At 38.9% G+C, this 15,254-nt stretch overlaps 2 protein-coding genes across 3 annotated transcripts; one reads left to right on the forward strand and one right to left on the reverse strand.

Annotated features, from left to right (window-relative positions):
- The first annotated feature begins 3,505 nt into the window (after positions 1-3,505).
- wrnip1 (WRN helicase interacting protein 1) lies at positions 3,506-12,342 on the forward strand. 2 transcript variants are annotated; one of them, XM_030160535.1, is made up of 8 exons: positions 3,506-4,176; positions 6,100-6,294; positions 6,973-7,211; positions 8,046-8,263; positions 9,219-9,374; positions 11,379-11,458; positions 11,563-11,891; positions 11,929-12,342. In XM_030160535.1, exons 1-7 carry the CDS (start codon positions 3,511-3,513, stop codon positions 11,842-11,844), a joined length of 1,836 nt encoding a protein of 611 aa, XP_030016395.1. In that variant the 5' UTR covers positions 3,506-3,510; the 3' UTR covers positions 11,845-11,891; positions 11,929-12,342. The 2 variants fall into 2 exon arrangements, with proteins under 2 accessions (XP_030016395.1, XP_030016393.1); XM_030160533.1 differs by having other exon boundaries at positions 11,563-12,342.
- Position 12,343: 1 nt separating this feature from the next.
- On the reverse strand, positions 12,344-13,996 carry LOC115437321 (chymotrypsin-like elastase family member 3B). Its single transcript, XM_030160536.1, has 7 exons — positions 13,957-13,996; positions 13,655-13,826; positions 13,320-13,445; positions 12,937-13,073; positions 12,713-12,855; positions 12,477-12,629; positions 12,344-12,361 (listed from the first exon to the last, which is right to left on the reverse strand). The coding sequence occupies exons 1-7, from the start codon at positions 13,994-13,996 to the stop codon at positions 12,344-12,346; spliced, it is 789 nt and encodes a 262-aa protein (XP_030016396.1).
- Between the last annotated feature and the right edge of the window lie 1,258 nt (positions 13,997-15,254).

Consider the following 15,254-nt stretch of genomic DNA (forward strand, 5'->3'; position numbering starts at 1 on the left):
GTACAAAGGAATCACTATGAGCTTAAGGCGCAGAGTTTCAAGTGGAGGAACAGAGGAGATGACAGGTCCTTCTCATGGCAAGAACCGCCCAAACATTAATACCACACTATGCTCAACAGCTCTGTTAATTCAGTCAACCTTCCACTCCTATCAACACTTAGGCCAGGCAGGACAGGCTAAAGGACAGAGGGTTTGTCCCCATGACAAAAGAAGGACAGGTGCCAGCAGAGGGTGTCTGACAGACAAGCACTCTCTCACCCTAATTTTTCCCCCGTTTCTGCACTTGAAAGCAGGTCTTTCATTTTGACATGTTTCTCCCCATTCTTATCTCGGTGACATAAGGTCAACAGGAAACAGAAGTCATTTTTAAAACAATACTGACATTAAAAACTGAGAAAACTCTGAAACGGGGGTCTGGCCTCCCTGTCAACACTGACTAGGATGTGGTGTAAATAAATAGCCACTGCTATAGGATTACTGCTCCAAATAGCCTATCACTCTGACTGTCACATGGCTTTCTTTGCTCACCATGGTGGGTGACTTTATAATAACTTATATATAATATTGTTTACCAAACTGAATTATGAGAAATGGTTTAGAAGATTCATTTGATTCCTTTACTATTCAGTTATGAACTGAAATAAAATCCAACTTGCAGTAAAATGTTAGGCATTGTTTATACTGTATGGGGAGTTTAAAATCCACTTCTTCCGTGCAGTAATGACATTTTGGGTGTGAAAAACCTACGAGTACAAGGCCAAGAATGCATCACCTAGTAAGCCAACCAAAGCAATGTTTAGTATGTTGGCAAGTTCTCTAGCCTCCACTGGCTTCATCTACACCTCTGCCAAACACAATAATTAGCTCATTTCTGGACAGGAGATGTGCCCTCACTGCTCGAGTGAACCTGCTGACATGGACGGAAGAAACAAAACTGGTCTTGATTACTCACAAAGTCTGTCAAAGTCACAAAGTCTTTATTTAATAGTAGACTACTTAGGCTTCAACGGCAATTTGTTAAAATCCTGTGGGACATGTTCTGCATAATTTTTTTCAAACAATACAGTATAGTCTTTGCCAACCATTCAGCTACTAAACTTTTCTGCTTGATTGTATTTTAGCGCCATCTGTAGTTTAATAAAACTGGTTTGTAATAGCATACTGTATGTTAATACATTGCCTAGAAATGTTATTTGTCATTATGGAACTGTGTGAATACCTTAGCTTCAGACTTCATCTCCCAAAAGTAACGCAAGGTGGCCAGCTTAGTCATGTTTCTGCTGCTGGCACACTGATGGACTGACTTCATCTTGGCCATCCTCCCTTAGAGGGAGACTTGGCTGCCAGGCTTTATGTCTGAGACTCTCTTCCAGCCCTGGATGACCTCTGGTGTTGACCAGCTTGTTTATTGTTGGTTATCTGATAAGAGAAAGTAAGACAGAGGAGGAATGAATGAAGAACCAACAGTGTTTGTGAGAATAACAAGAAAGAAAAATGCACTGACTAAATAGAAATCTGAGCATCTACATGTGCTCATGTGGCATATCTTTGACCCATACAGTGAAAACGTATAACAACATAATGACTTGATTCACAAATTCGAAAAGGAGTGAGAGGAAGTAGAAATGCATTTCATCCCAACCCTTTCTATGCACACAATTAATTATTTAGCTTCCTATCAGCATAAAGATATCTAAAAATTAAAAATAAATCATTTTTAAAAGTCAAACAAATAAGTAAATAAATCAATCAATCAATAAATAATTGAAGGAGACACAAAATGAATAAATAACCAAACTAGAAGCACTCAGAGAGCGCAGACCTCCGCCAAGGCTGATCAGTGGCCCCCCCGTGGGCCCCCCCACGCCAAGGAGGTTATGTTTTTGCCAGGGTTTGTTCGTCTGTCTGTCTGTCTGTCTGTTTGTCTGTCCGTTGGTGTGCAACATAACTCAAAAAGTTATGGACAGATTTTGATGAAATTTTCTGGTCTGCGCCCCCCCCCGTGGGCCCCCCCACCCCCGATCACCACCAAAATTTAATCATTTCTTCCTTATCCCATTTCCAACAAACCCTGAAAATTTCATCAAAATCTGTCCATAACTTTTTGAGTTATGTTGCACACTAACGGACAGACAAAACAAACAAACAGACAGACAGACAGACAGACAAACCCTGGCAAAAACATAACCTCCTTGGCAGAGGTAATAAAAAATTTAATAAAGTGAATGAAAAAACAACAACAACCAAAAATTAAACTCAACTACATTCATTTAACTAGAAGCACTCGGAGAGCGCAGACCTCCGCCAAGGCTGATCAGTGCCCCCCCCGTGGGCCCCCCCACCCCCGATCACCACCAAAATTTAATCATTTCTTCCTTATCCCATTTCCAACAAACCCTGAAAATTTCATCCAAATCTGTCCATAACTTTTTGAGTTATGTTGGACACCAACGGACAGACAAACAAACAAACAAACAAACAGACAAACAAACAAACAAACCCTGGCAAAACATAACCTCCTTGGCGGAGGTAATTAAAACATGTTAGACTAAGCAGTATATCACATGTATAAACACATGTCTATGTAGGCCAGGGGTGTCAAACTCATTTTCTTTCAGGGGCCACATTCAGCCCAATTTAATCTGAGGTGGGCCAGACCAGTAAAATAATATTGTGATAACCAATAAATAATGACAACTCCAAATTGTTTTGGTGCAAAAAAATGACATTCAATTATGCCAATATTTACATTTACAAACTATCCAAACAAAAAGGATGTGAATAACCTGAAAAAAATTAAATTTGTTAAGAAATAGAAGTACAATCTTATCAATATTTTTGCCTCGACATATCATTTATAGGCTACATGTGCATTACAGATCAGATCTGCAAAGGCACAAAACATTTAGTAACAGGCAGAATATTGTTAAAATTGTGCTTAATTTTCTTTAGACATTTCAGGTTGTTCATATTTGTTCAGGTTATTCACATTTTATTGTTAAAGGATAGTTTGTTCATGTAAACATCTTCATAATTTAATGTTTTTTGCACTAAATCAAAGACAAAAAAAAATGGTGTTGTCATTATTCATAGGTTATTATAATATTATTTTTGAGTTTGATGCCCTAACTTTGCACTTTACAAATTCATCCCGTGGGCCAGATTGAAACCTTTGGCAGGCCGGTTTTGGCCCCCGGGCCACATGTTTGACACCTGTGATGTAGGCTATCTCGTGTTTGTTGCGTCCAACATACAGACAGATGCTGGATGTCCCTATGGTACCTGAACGTCACAGCGAAAAAGAAAGGGATTTTACTAAACACTGGGTTAAACATATTCACTTGCAAATAATATATACCCTCTTAAAAATTACAGCTAGTATGAAATTCGGATAAAACTAATAATTATAATAATAATAACAAATTAAAAAAAAAAAAAAAAAAAAAAAAAGGAAAACAGGGTCAATCTGTGATCATGTGACCACGGGTCAAATGTTTCGCGGGAGTCAACATGGCGAACGAGCTGACATCAGCCCCAGACTCAGTGCAGTGTCCTGTGTGTTTTAAGGATTTCAGGACAGACAGAATTAATGGACACCTGGACGTGTGTCTGCTGGGTGGCGGTACCGACAGCAGTCCGTCCACAGCGGGCGAAAACGGACCTCCAGAGAAGAAACCTCGTATTAATGCGGAAAAGGTTCCGTCCAGTCCCGGTGTAAACAAAAGTACCGTCCCCTCCTCCTCCTCTTCCTCCTCGGCAGGTACGTCGTCAACAGCGGTATTCTCCATGTTCCAAACAAACAAGAGTAAAGTTTCTTCTCAAAATGAACGTAACGGACCATTCTTCAGTAAAACAAGCTCTGGTCTTGCTGCTAACAAGGGAGTTAAACGTAGTTTGCCAGAGGAGGCGGAAGCAGGACCGGCAAGTAGGCCTCCAGAGGTTCTGAAGAGCCAGCCCTCTGGATTCAACGGGCCGACCGTGAACGCATCACATCAACTGTCACTGCACACACTGCTCACAATGAATAAACCCCTGGCAGACATACTGCGACCAAACACACTGGAGGAGTACTTTGGTCAGACTAAAGTTGTAGGCCAGCAAACACTCCTCCGGTCACTTCTGGACTCTCAGGAAATACCATCTCTGATCCTCTGGGGACCACCAGGATGTGGAAAGGTGTGCAGATGACAACACGTTTTTATACCTCCATAACTGTTATCAGTACTTTTTCATATGCAGTGCACACTTCCTACAGTCTGTTATTCACATAAGAACAGCAAGGATAAATCTTAACATTCCCCTTAAAATGAACAAACATGCATTCATCAATATTTTGCTGTGATATTATTAGAAAATTCTATAAATCTACAATCATTTCTGTCCATAATTTTTATCAAAATAAACTTATGTATATTTTTCAGTGTTATTAGGAAATTAATAATGGAGTAATTAGTGCACCCATATTACAAAATGTAGCCTCCCTGTTTTTGCAGATGTACTTATTAGTAGTAGTAGTAGTAGTAGTTCAGTTCAACAAGGGATGTATGCAAATAATCAGTTGATTAGAATGATTAGAACAATAAGCATATTCAGCACACACTTTTAAGAGCCAGCTAATTTTTTTGTTGTGGGGGTGTGAGAAGATGTGGGTTACACTTCATAGAGACACTGAACACATATTTATGATGCTTTTTCTCCCCCAGTGCTGCAAAAAGTCTGAAAAACATGTTAAAACCAATTAAATGGTGTACTTCTAGGTCATCCACTCCACAGGTAATTTTTTTAATTATTATTTTTTATTTTGGTTTGGGTGGGGGGCATGTGTTAATGATGTTAGGACTAATAGACTAAGTGACTTAATTTAGCTTGATAATTTATTCACCATCAAAAAAATAATAAAAATGCCACTCCCTGGATTCATACTTCATCCTGCCTAGATTCATGGTGCAACCATATTGCAATCATGGTAACAATAATTTTAGTTTAGAAAACAAGGGGTGCCAGGCACAACAAACCCTGCCCCTCACACGTATTGTGGTTTATTTTGGTATCGATCCAGCTGATGTCATCATGCCTATGCATGTGCTGATGTCAACATAGAAAGAGACAGCATAGGCAAATTTAAGCCATTATAAGTAAATGGGGGAATAAAAAAAAAAGATTTTAAAAAATCCTAAAGAACCTACTTTTCCCAAAATGTAATCACATCTATTCTACATCACTGGCAATATATAAACCCAATTTGGTATGAATTCAACCAATAGTTTTGCTGCTAAAGTGTTAACAAATAAAGAAACAAACCAAAACCAATACCCCTTACCTCCTCATTAGGGGGGTGGGGTAATAAGAGGCTAATCGCTGTAATCAGTCAATTAATCACATGTTATGTGAAACTGATTCCCGTGTAGAAGACTGTAAGCACTGTGTTCCCTTTATCAGGCCTCAATGTTTTTAATGTTCTGGATGTAGAAGTACACTGTGGAAGTCTTAAATAGTTCTGCACTGCATGAAAGTGGCGTTATCAGCTAAAAAACAGAACAGCTCCAGGTCTTTCCTTGAGGAGAACAGTCTAACTAATTCTGCCTTCTGTCTATGTTTTTTTTTTTGTTTTACTTGTTTATTGCCTGGTGCACTTGATAGAGACAGAGGTGAAACATTTACACATGTTGAAAGGCAGAGGTATTCAATCTATGGCTGCCAGGTCAATGCTTGCAACTGTTCTCTTTATCAGCCCTGAATACAGCATGCTAATGACTTCTTAGGTATGCAATGCTTCAAGCCTGGTTTATTGTACGGTAGTTCCCCGAACTACTTTGACAACATGCTTTAGTAACACTTTATCTCTTAGGTGTCACCACTGCATTGTTATTTTAAGGAGCTCTATATTTATAGTGCGGACATGATTTACGACACACTGAAAGGATAGTGTCTTATTTGACGTGGGGAAAAAATGGCATGTTAAAGTATTCTAGATACCAGGTATTCTACTTAATTTTAGCATATTTTTTTAGAGGTATGTATCAGTTTACACCGTACTACATAAATGAGACTTTTTGACTTATTTATTTGTGTTTATTGATGTTATTGTTCTTTTTCCAGACCACTTTAGCTCACATAATTGCCAGCGCCAGTAAAAAGAATGGATCAGCCCGCTTTGTCCCTCTGTCAGCCACCAGTGCGTCTGTTAATGATGTTCGTGAGGTAATCAAGCAGGCACAGAATGAGCTTCGACTGTGCAAGAGGAAGACCATCCTATTTATTGATGAAATTCACCGCTTCAACAAATCCCAGCAGGTAAAGTATTTAGCCAGAAAAGACCAATTAAGTCTGGTAGAAAATGATTGTGTTTGCCTTAGGTCCAAAGTGCATACTGTGGAGAGAATCTTAAGATGACACTCATACTTAGTAGTAAAGACTGTCAAGCAAGCGCACAATTTAGGAGAACAAGAAGAATTTAGGTGAATTTAGGAGAAGTTTTGTATTACCTTCTATTTAGTCTCTTATGAGCATCATGTTTAATGATCATGACAAAACACAAAGAGAATTTCCCCATAAGAACAACAATGTATAGTTATGAATAGCTTGGAGCCATGTCTGCAGCCTACACCGTTTATGAGAATGTGCAAACCTTAAAAATAAACTTGGTTGATCCCCTTTTAAACAATACATAGCAATCCCTTTGTTTGGTTCTTGGAACTTATATATACTATATAAGCATGTGAAGCTACAAAGTGCAACTATTTTACAAATGAAACCTAATATATTAATGAATGAATTGAAGGTTGATGGGTTCAGTTTTGTCAAGTGTATCTTATTTTCCTGTCATAGGCATCTTTAATAAAAATCATGCAAATAGTGACTTGAAATGAACAAATCCATGAAGTGAAAAAATGCATACCCTTGATGATGTAGTCCCTTCATAGAATTATTTTCTCTACCTCTTCTCCCCACTCGATTATGTTTGACGTGTAGGACACCTTCCTTCCTCACGTCGAGTGTGGGACGGTGACGCTGATCGGGGCGACCACAGAGAATCCTTCCTTTCAGGTGAACGCCGCTCTGCTGAGCAGGTGTAGGGTGCTGGTCCTGGAGAGGCTGTCCGTGGAAGCGATGGGCGCGATCCTGGACAGGGCCGTGTCCACACTGGGGGTCAAGGTACTGGGACGTGAGCCAGAAAATTCCAAAGATCAGGACCAGTCAGATGGACATGAGTAAGTGCTACTCAGGAAACTTCTGGTGTGACGCGTCATGAGTGTGTCATCCCACTGCTCAACGTCTTTGGTGGATTGGAGGCCTGCTCCACTCATCGTGGCTATTGGGTTGTGTTAGATAACATATGGGAGGAGTGTACCAGCAGTTGTTATAGCCACAACAATCCCTGTGGCTCTTGCCTGGACATGTTGACAGAAGAGGTTTGGTGTTGAGGTGTAGACAGTGAGGCAGCTGTTAACATGGTAGCTGCAGATGAAATATGATGATGAGCCTCAGGAATATAATTGAATTTTAAGTGTATTGTTTGAGATCCCCAGAAATCTGTAGCCTGTAACATGCAGCGGGATCAACGGGTAATACCAGCTAACATGGGGCTTAAACAAGACTAAGGATGACTCATTTTTATTTAGATTAAAATCTCCATGGAAACTGCACAGCCTTACTCCTTGTGTCCAATGGGAGTTGAAAGAATTAGATCTAACTTTGCTTAATTTTTTAGTTAAACAAGCAAACAACTACTTTAAGAATTAGTCTTAATAGTGATGAACTGCTAATATTAAGACACTGCAAGCACCTTGTCTAATTTTAGTCCATGTCTTAAGTACTGAGGCTTTTTAGGAAGAACATCTGATGTATGCATCTGATTTGCTTTGTGGATTTTCATTTGTTTTGAGGTCTAAAAATTTAATTAAAAAAAAGAAATCATAATTTAGTATCATAACGGTTATAAATAGCTAACATTCTTTTTTGTGGTGTGATAATGAAGGAGTGTTAATTAAGATTTGGACTATTTATTTTAGTAATTAATTTCTTTTTTTCTTTTTTTTTTTTAGGCCAAAGGTATTAATCGAACAAAAAGCTCTTGACACCATAGCCTACCTTTGTGATGGTGACGCAAGGGTGGGCCTCAATAGTCTCCAGCTCGCTGTTCAGGCTCAGGTGAGCTTGGCTAACACATTAACACATGACACTTCATCCCTGGAAATAGTGGTGAAGGAGGAGCATGTGAAGGAGGGTCTTCAGAGGTCCCATATTCTCTATGATAAAGCAGGTAAGAGCAAATGCACTTGTTATGTATCCCTGTGAACACTATTATTCTATCACCTGCTTTGAGTAACACCAGGTCAGAGCAGATCCATTAGAGGTCCCAGTGTATATATATATATATAACGTGTTACTTAGAAACCTTCTCACCAGCTTTATTCACCATCTTTATGACAAGTAAATGTCTTTGCACTTTAAATAACTCCTGCATCTCATGATCACTACCCTGGATATATTAATGTAGTAAATGGATGCAAGACGATGATTAAACAATACACAAATTTAGGAGCGTTTATAGCCATGCCTCTGGTTGCTTAGGAGTGTCGTGTTTTGTTATTGTGGATGTGCAATGGCATTGTGCTGTGTTTGGGGTTACCACAGTCCACATAATTTACTACAGCTCTAGTACCCTTTGCAAAATGACATTAAAAAAAACTTGGATTAATTTGCTCTACAGTTACACACCATGAGTTAATCATAGTTTGGTGATTTCTTAAGTGGAAGTCAATGTTTGTTTCATTATTGTCCTTGTTCTAATGGTGCATACGCCATCAGCAGCATGTCTGCTAAGTGGTGGAGATAGTGCAATCTATATACAACGTACTGTAACTACTGTATCTGACACCTCAACTCTTTGGTCCTGTGAAACAGTCCTTCACACTGTCCTCTTACATAACGCTCAGCTGTCCCAAAAGATTGAGATTTACTGTTCCTCAGTTGAGAGTGATGAAACATCCCATCAACTTGATTAATGGCCTCATTGGACACAGTATGATTTCCTCCATTCCTGCTTAATGTGGTGTGAAAACCAGGTTTTTCTACTGCATTTTTAAAGATAAATATAATGTGCATATAATGTTTTCAGGACTATATGGGACGGATCATAAGCATGAAAATGGTCAGTCACATGACTCCTTTTTTTCCATCTATACACAATGATCTTCTCTGTGTGAACTCCATAGGTGAAGAGCATTTCAACTGTATCTCAGCATTGCACAAGTCGATGAGAGGCTCCCATGAGAACGCCTCCCTGTACTGGCTGGGCCGCATGCTGGAGGGTGGTGAAGATCCCCTCTATGTCGCTCGAAGGCTTGTCCGCTTTGCCAGTGAAGATGTGGGTAGGTGAAATTATCTGCCACTTCCTTTTTTTCATTACTGTGATAATGTGGGTGTTGTTTTGTCAGGGCTGCTCAGATGTTTAAAGTATTAAGATTCCCAAGTACCAATAGCAGAGGGCAAGTCACATACCAGAATGCATTCACAGCTTCTAAAATCACCCACAGATTAACATCTATCCACAGACTGTATCACTCACTAAATAAAATTTGAAACTCATTTTTTACACGTTTGTTATGGTATCATTCGGTTTTCACATTCTAAAAAAATCACAGTTGACATTATAGTTCTTTTATCTTAGCTCTGTTTTCAGACACAAAACAGCCTCAGGAAAACAGCAAATCTGCTCTGATTTCTAAATAGTTTGCATTGTCAATAGCTGTACTCAGGATCTGTTTGTAATTGTCTAAACAAGGTCAGAACTGTCACAGTATAGTCTGAACTGTAGAGCACCAAAAAGCAACAGCAAACATAATAAGATCATATAATAACTTCATACCTTCATAGGCCTCATAATTGAACTCACCAGTGGAGAAGAAACACTATAATTCAGCATCAAACATCATTCTTAAAATATAGTCTGTGTCCATGGGTGAAAACAGCAACAGTGATTGTGTTTTTTATTACCTCCTTTGACTCTGAAAGTTGTTTCTTACCAGTTCTCATCCTCGAGTCCTTGGCATTTATTTTCATCACCATGACGGGCCAGCAGAATGACTCACTACTCTCCCTAGTGGTCACATACACACATAGTGACACATCGGCCCATGGCTGTGAATGAATTCACTTCATATCTCTGCAATATGATGCACAGGACTCTTTATTGTGAACACTCATAATACCTTAGGTCATTTATGTGTACAGTAAAAGTAATGCACAAAGCTCATTTAAAGCAGTGTATGACTTTCATCACTAATTTTTCTTCACATTTGTAAAACTCGACTTATAGCCTAATTATCACTAATCCATTGGTCTTTCCCTGCTCATGCACCTGAATCACTTCACTCATTGTGAACAACTTTGGAGATGACTCCATCACAAGCAGTCCATTTGTTTACATACCAGACCGATACATCACTCAGGCCTTTTTGGAAATTTTGTCATGAAGTGCATTGTGGGAATGGGAATTCCACATAGCCCCAACAGCAACAAACATGGAGACAACAAGCAATGACACCGTCTTCGCTACTGGGTCATATCATACATGGACTGTAAGGAGCGAGTGAGCGGTGAGGGCCCAGCCATACCCTGTATGCTTGTGAGGCGTGTATGTTAAGCCTACACAATGACATATTCTCAAAATGTCATGAAACTAATGTCTAAGTATTGTTTTTCACGATCACCCACCCCATATTATAAGATGACACTTGACTTACAGTGGTTCCTTCCATTTTGTCTGAACCGGTAGCAGACACAGTTTCATTGCTTGTTGTCTCCATGTTTGTTGCTGCGGGGGCTGCATGGAATTCCCATTCCCACAATGCACTTCGCGACAAAATTTCAGAAAAGGCCCAAGTGATGTGTCGTTCTGGTATGGAGATGGACTCCTTGTGATGGAGTCATGTTTGAAGTTGTTCACCGTGAGGGAAGTGTTTCAGGTGCATAAACACAGAAAGGCTAATGGATTAATGATACTTAGGCTATCACTGGGGTTTTCTAAATTTGAAGAAAAATTATTGATGAAAGTCATACGCTACTTTGACATAGATATCTATTTTCCTTTTGAACACGTTTCTTTGAAGGAATGTATGTGATTTATTTCTTATATTTTTTAGTTTAGTTGAATTGCATTTATAAGTGTATGATGGTTTTGTGTGATTGTCTTCTAATGCTCTTTTTGTGGCTTTATATTTTCGTTATTTCACATTGTTATGTAATTAGGATTTTGTCCTATGACAAAGTGTATAACAGGAATTACTTAGAAGTAGTTTTTTAAATGTTTTTTTTTTCCTGTTCATCTCTTTTTATTCATTCTAACAATTACTTTCTTGTCTCTTTTCCCTCAGGTCTGGCAGATCCCTCTGCTCTTCCTCAGGCTGTTTCTACCTTCCAGGCTTGTCACTTTATTGGGATGCCTGAATGTGAGGTAGGCTCATGTGACACGTCAGCGATCATTTTACAGCCTTTGTTTAAATATATCAACCTATTGTCTCAGTGTTATAATAAGTCCTTTCACATGTTGACTGACAGGTGATCTTGGCTCAGTGTGTTGTCTATTTGGCCCGAGCGCCCAAGTCTGCAGACATGTACTTAGCCTATGATAATGTGAAGGCATGTTTGAGGAACCATAAGGGTCCGCTCCCTCCTGTGCCTCTTCATCTCCGCAATGCCTCAAGCAAACTGATGAAACAGCTGGGCTACGCTAAGGGCTACAAATACAACCCAGCCTTCAGTGGCCCTGTAGAGCAGGAGTACTTACCTGAAGAGCTGAAGGGAATTGACTTCTTCACCTGGAAGCCACCAGCCCCATAAGGACCATCATTTACAGAGCATGCTTAAATATGCTTAGAAAGCCACCTTGTGAAATGGTCACAAGGGATATACAAGTCACACATACTGTCTGATTAATACTGTTTTCAAAGTGGAAACCATTAACATAACTTTAGCTGATAGTTTTACACACCAATCACTGTTTTAGGACATTTAGTTTCCCATATAATCTCCAATGAACAATCACATGTAGGTAAAATCAATAAACTGTCACCATAATGATCTGTTCAACTTTATTTCCATGCTGTGTATTCAAATATTTACTACATTAAATGTCTGATTTCATTTATTCTTGTCCTGTTCTATAACAATTCAATCATGTTTATACTGATTAAAATATTTGTTTTATGATTGTTATATGTTTTTAAATTTAAATTTTGCTGTACTTGCAGCCCTATGTGAAATACAATATAATACAACACAAATATTTCACAGTTTCATAGTTTATTATTCAGTCACTTCTTCATTTCTGGAGATTTCCTCAGTTTTGGGCCATGGTCTGAAAGTAAAGAGCGCAAGCTTTATTTTGCAGGATCATAAATACTTAAACAGTTCAGCTGTGAAAATTCAGGTAAAATAACATTCAGTAGTTGCACATTTGGGTCATCCCTCACCTCAGTGATCCAGGGGATGAACGAGGCTACACGGGTGAACATAGTGGGCCTCTGTGGGGTGTTACATCCACGCCCATCCACAAAACTAGTCACTCCTTGGACGTACCATTTGCCATCTCTGCCCTTGCAGTTCAGAGGGCCTCCAGAGTCACCCTGGGAGACCACAGCATCCATTAGACTGATGAATCAGTGAGTTCCACACAGACATAATGCAGTTTTATGTAGTAGTCTCTCACATGACAGGCTGACTTGCTCTCTCCTCCTGCACAGATCATGGTAGTCTTAGCTGAGCTACCCCACCAGTCACTTCGACTGCAGATACTGTGATCCACCACTGGAAGAAGGGCCTGCTGGAGTGTAGTTGCCTTAGGACCACCAGCTAATATAAACAAAATACACAGAGATGACATGTTTCAGCTCCATATGAGTTGAGTGTTGGCAGATGATAAAGCAGGCTTACAGTAGAGACGACCCCAGCCTGTGACGTAGCAGGGCTCGTTGTGGGCCAGAGTTTCACTGTGCTGTGGCAGGCAAGCTGGAAGAACTTTGTCATTGATAACAGCACTAGTCTCCAGCTTTAGCAGGGCAATGTCATTCCTACACAACAAGATAGAAACACAAATATACCCGCTTTTTATGTGGTGTAATTGTTCTGTTCAAAAGCCTGCCTGTTTTTTTTTTTTTATTATTGACTTGAGTTGCATTCAGTTAAATTTACAACAGTTCTGTTTACTCAGCTGCTGTTGAACTCTCATGAAAAGTACATACTGGTTACACAAGGACATACAGTATGTTTTGGATGTCTTGGTAATAGATTATTCAGTTAAAATTATGAAAACCTACCCACAAGACACGCAGTTGTCATTCCATTTGGGATGAATGAACATTTTTTCTACCATTATAAACTGTTCAGGTCCCTCTTCTTTGTTCATGTCATGTTCTGCAAGAACCACCCGGTATGTGTGGAATCTGGTCAGAAAAGAAAAACATCAGCTTTTAAAACACTGTTCAGCGTTACACTGAAAAGGCAAATGCAAAATTACTTTTAAATAGATCATCAACCTGTAAGCCTGAAGTTACTTTACTATTATATTACAGTCATTATTATTACTGTTATTGTTATTATCAAGAGAAAACCACGAAACTATTTGTGCAAGATGTATGTGACATTTTCTTACGTGATGCAATGTGCAGCGGTCAAGACCCAGTTTGGAGCTATAAGAGTTCCTCCACAGGTGGGAAAAAAAGATTCCAGTGAAATCTGCCATGGCCAGCTGTATGGTCGGGCTTCTTCTCCGTTCACCACACGGTTAGTGTCGGGCTGATAGCTGGGTACTCCACACCCAGACACTTTGACACAGTGACAGGCAAAATCAAGACAAACTCAGACTATGTGGCTTCAACCCAAGTCAGACAAGAAACACTCATATTCACTGAATGCACTGGGGAAAATGTGTGAATTTGTTCAGTGTGAACTCACCAGCTGCTACAGACAGGAGAAGGATGAGTGCCAGATCCATCTTCTATTCACCCAGGAATAAGAACTGATGGAAGTGGCTTATGCTGGGCAATATATGGGCAACTGTCCAGACAATTTCAGATAAAACCTGGGATTTTTCCTCCCCTTCTGCAGGTGGAAAGATCACTGTGTACACACAAAGGAATCATGCCAGACTGTTTTTGTGCAATTGCAGTATAATATACACTTTTTGCTAGTGCTGGTAAAAAAAAAAAAAAAAAAGGATATTTTTGATATTATATGTAAAATAGAAGTAAAAAGCTTCAGTTTTTAATTGGATTGAAATGGGCTGTGTTGTCAGTGATGGACCACTGAAGGGATATTTGGATCCTAAGAAAAACACTGTAATCTGGATTTTTACCATATTAATTTAAGAACTTTTAATTGTAATAAAGGTGATGCCTTGAAAAACTTACAAGTAGATCAGTCATCAGGATTTGTCAGATATTTCAAATTAAATGTAGAACAAAATTACGCCTAAATCATTGTTAAGGGTTTCTGAATAAGAAATATAATGGGTAATTCGATTAAGTTCTATTGTTTATGACGCAAATATTTAAAAGGGCATCATTTACTTTGCAGTTTCCTTATAACACAGGTGTCAAACATGCGGGCCGGGGGCCAAATCCAGCCTGCCAAAGGGTCCAGTCCGGCTCTTGGGATGAATTTGTGAAATGCAAAAATTACACTAAGAAATTCACAATCCTTTTAGTTCAGGTTCCACATTCAGACCAGTTAAATCTCCAGTGGGTCAGACCAGTAAAATACTATCATAATAACGTATAAATAATGACAACTCTAAACTTTTCCCTTTGTAAATGTAAATATTTTCATGTATTTACACTAAGACAAAGTATAATTTCACAAAAAATGTAATTAACCTGAACAAATATGAACAACCTGAAATGTCTTAAGAGAAGCAAGTACAATTTTACCAATATTCTGCCTGTTGCTAAATGTTTTGTGCATTTGTAGATCCACTGTGATCTGTAAGTTATAATATACATGTCTAAATGATAGACTGAGGCAGAATATTGTTAAAATTACCCTTATTTTTTCAGTTTGTTCATGTTATCCACATCTTTTGAAAAGATAGTTTGCAGATGTAAACCTTTTCATAATGTAAAACAATTTTTTTTGCTCTAAAACATAGAGAAAAGTTTGGAGTTGACATTATTTATATGTTATTATGTTATTATTTTACCGCTTCAGATCTAATTTAGCTGAGTGTGGCCCCTGAGTTTGACACCCTTGCCTTT

Source organism: Sphaeramia orbicularis, chromosome 17, assembly GCF_902148855.1.
Source record: "Sphaeramia orbicularis chromosome 17, fSphaOr1.1, whole genome shotgun sequence".
Lineage (NCBI taxonomy): Eukaryota > Metazoa > Chordata > Actinopteri > Kurtiformes > Apogonidae > Sphaeramia > Sphaeramia orbicularis.

Coding starts and splice junctions, on each gene's coding strand:
- wrnip1 (XM_030160533.1), top strand. CDS start 3,511: ATGGCGAACGAGCTGACATCAGCCCCAGACTCAGTGCAGTGTCCTGTG. Junction 7,212..8,045: donor GACCAGTCAGATGGACATGA/GTAAGTGCTACT, acceptor TTTTTTTTTTAG/GCCAAAGGTATTAATCGAAC. Junction 8,264..9,218: donor TATTCTCTATGATAAAGCAG/GTAAGAGCAAAT, acceptor TGAACTCCATAG/GTGAAGAGCATTTCAACTGT.
- LOC115437321 (XM_030160536.1), bottom strand. CDS start 13,996: ATGGATCTGGCACTCATCCTTCTCCTGTCTGTAGCAGCTG. Junction 13,074..13,319: donor GACAACTGCGTGTCTTGTGG/GTAGGTTTTCAT, acceptor CTTGTTGTGTAG/GAATGACATTGCCCTGCTAA. Junction 12,856..12,936: donor AGGCTGGGGTCGTCTCTACT/GTAAGCCTGCTT, acceptor TGTTTATATTAG/CTGGTGGTCCTAAGGCAACT.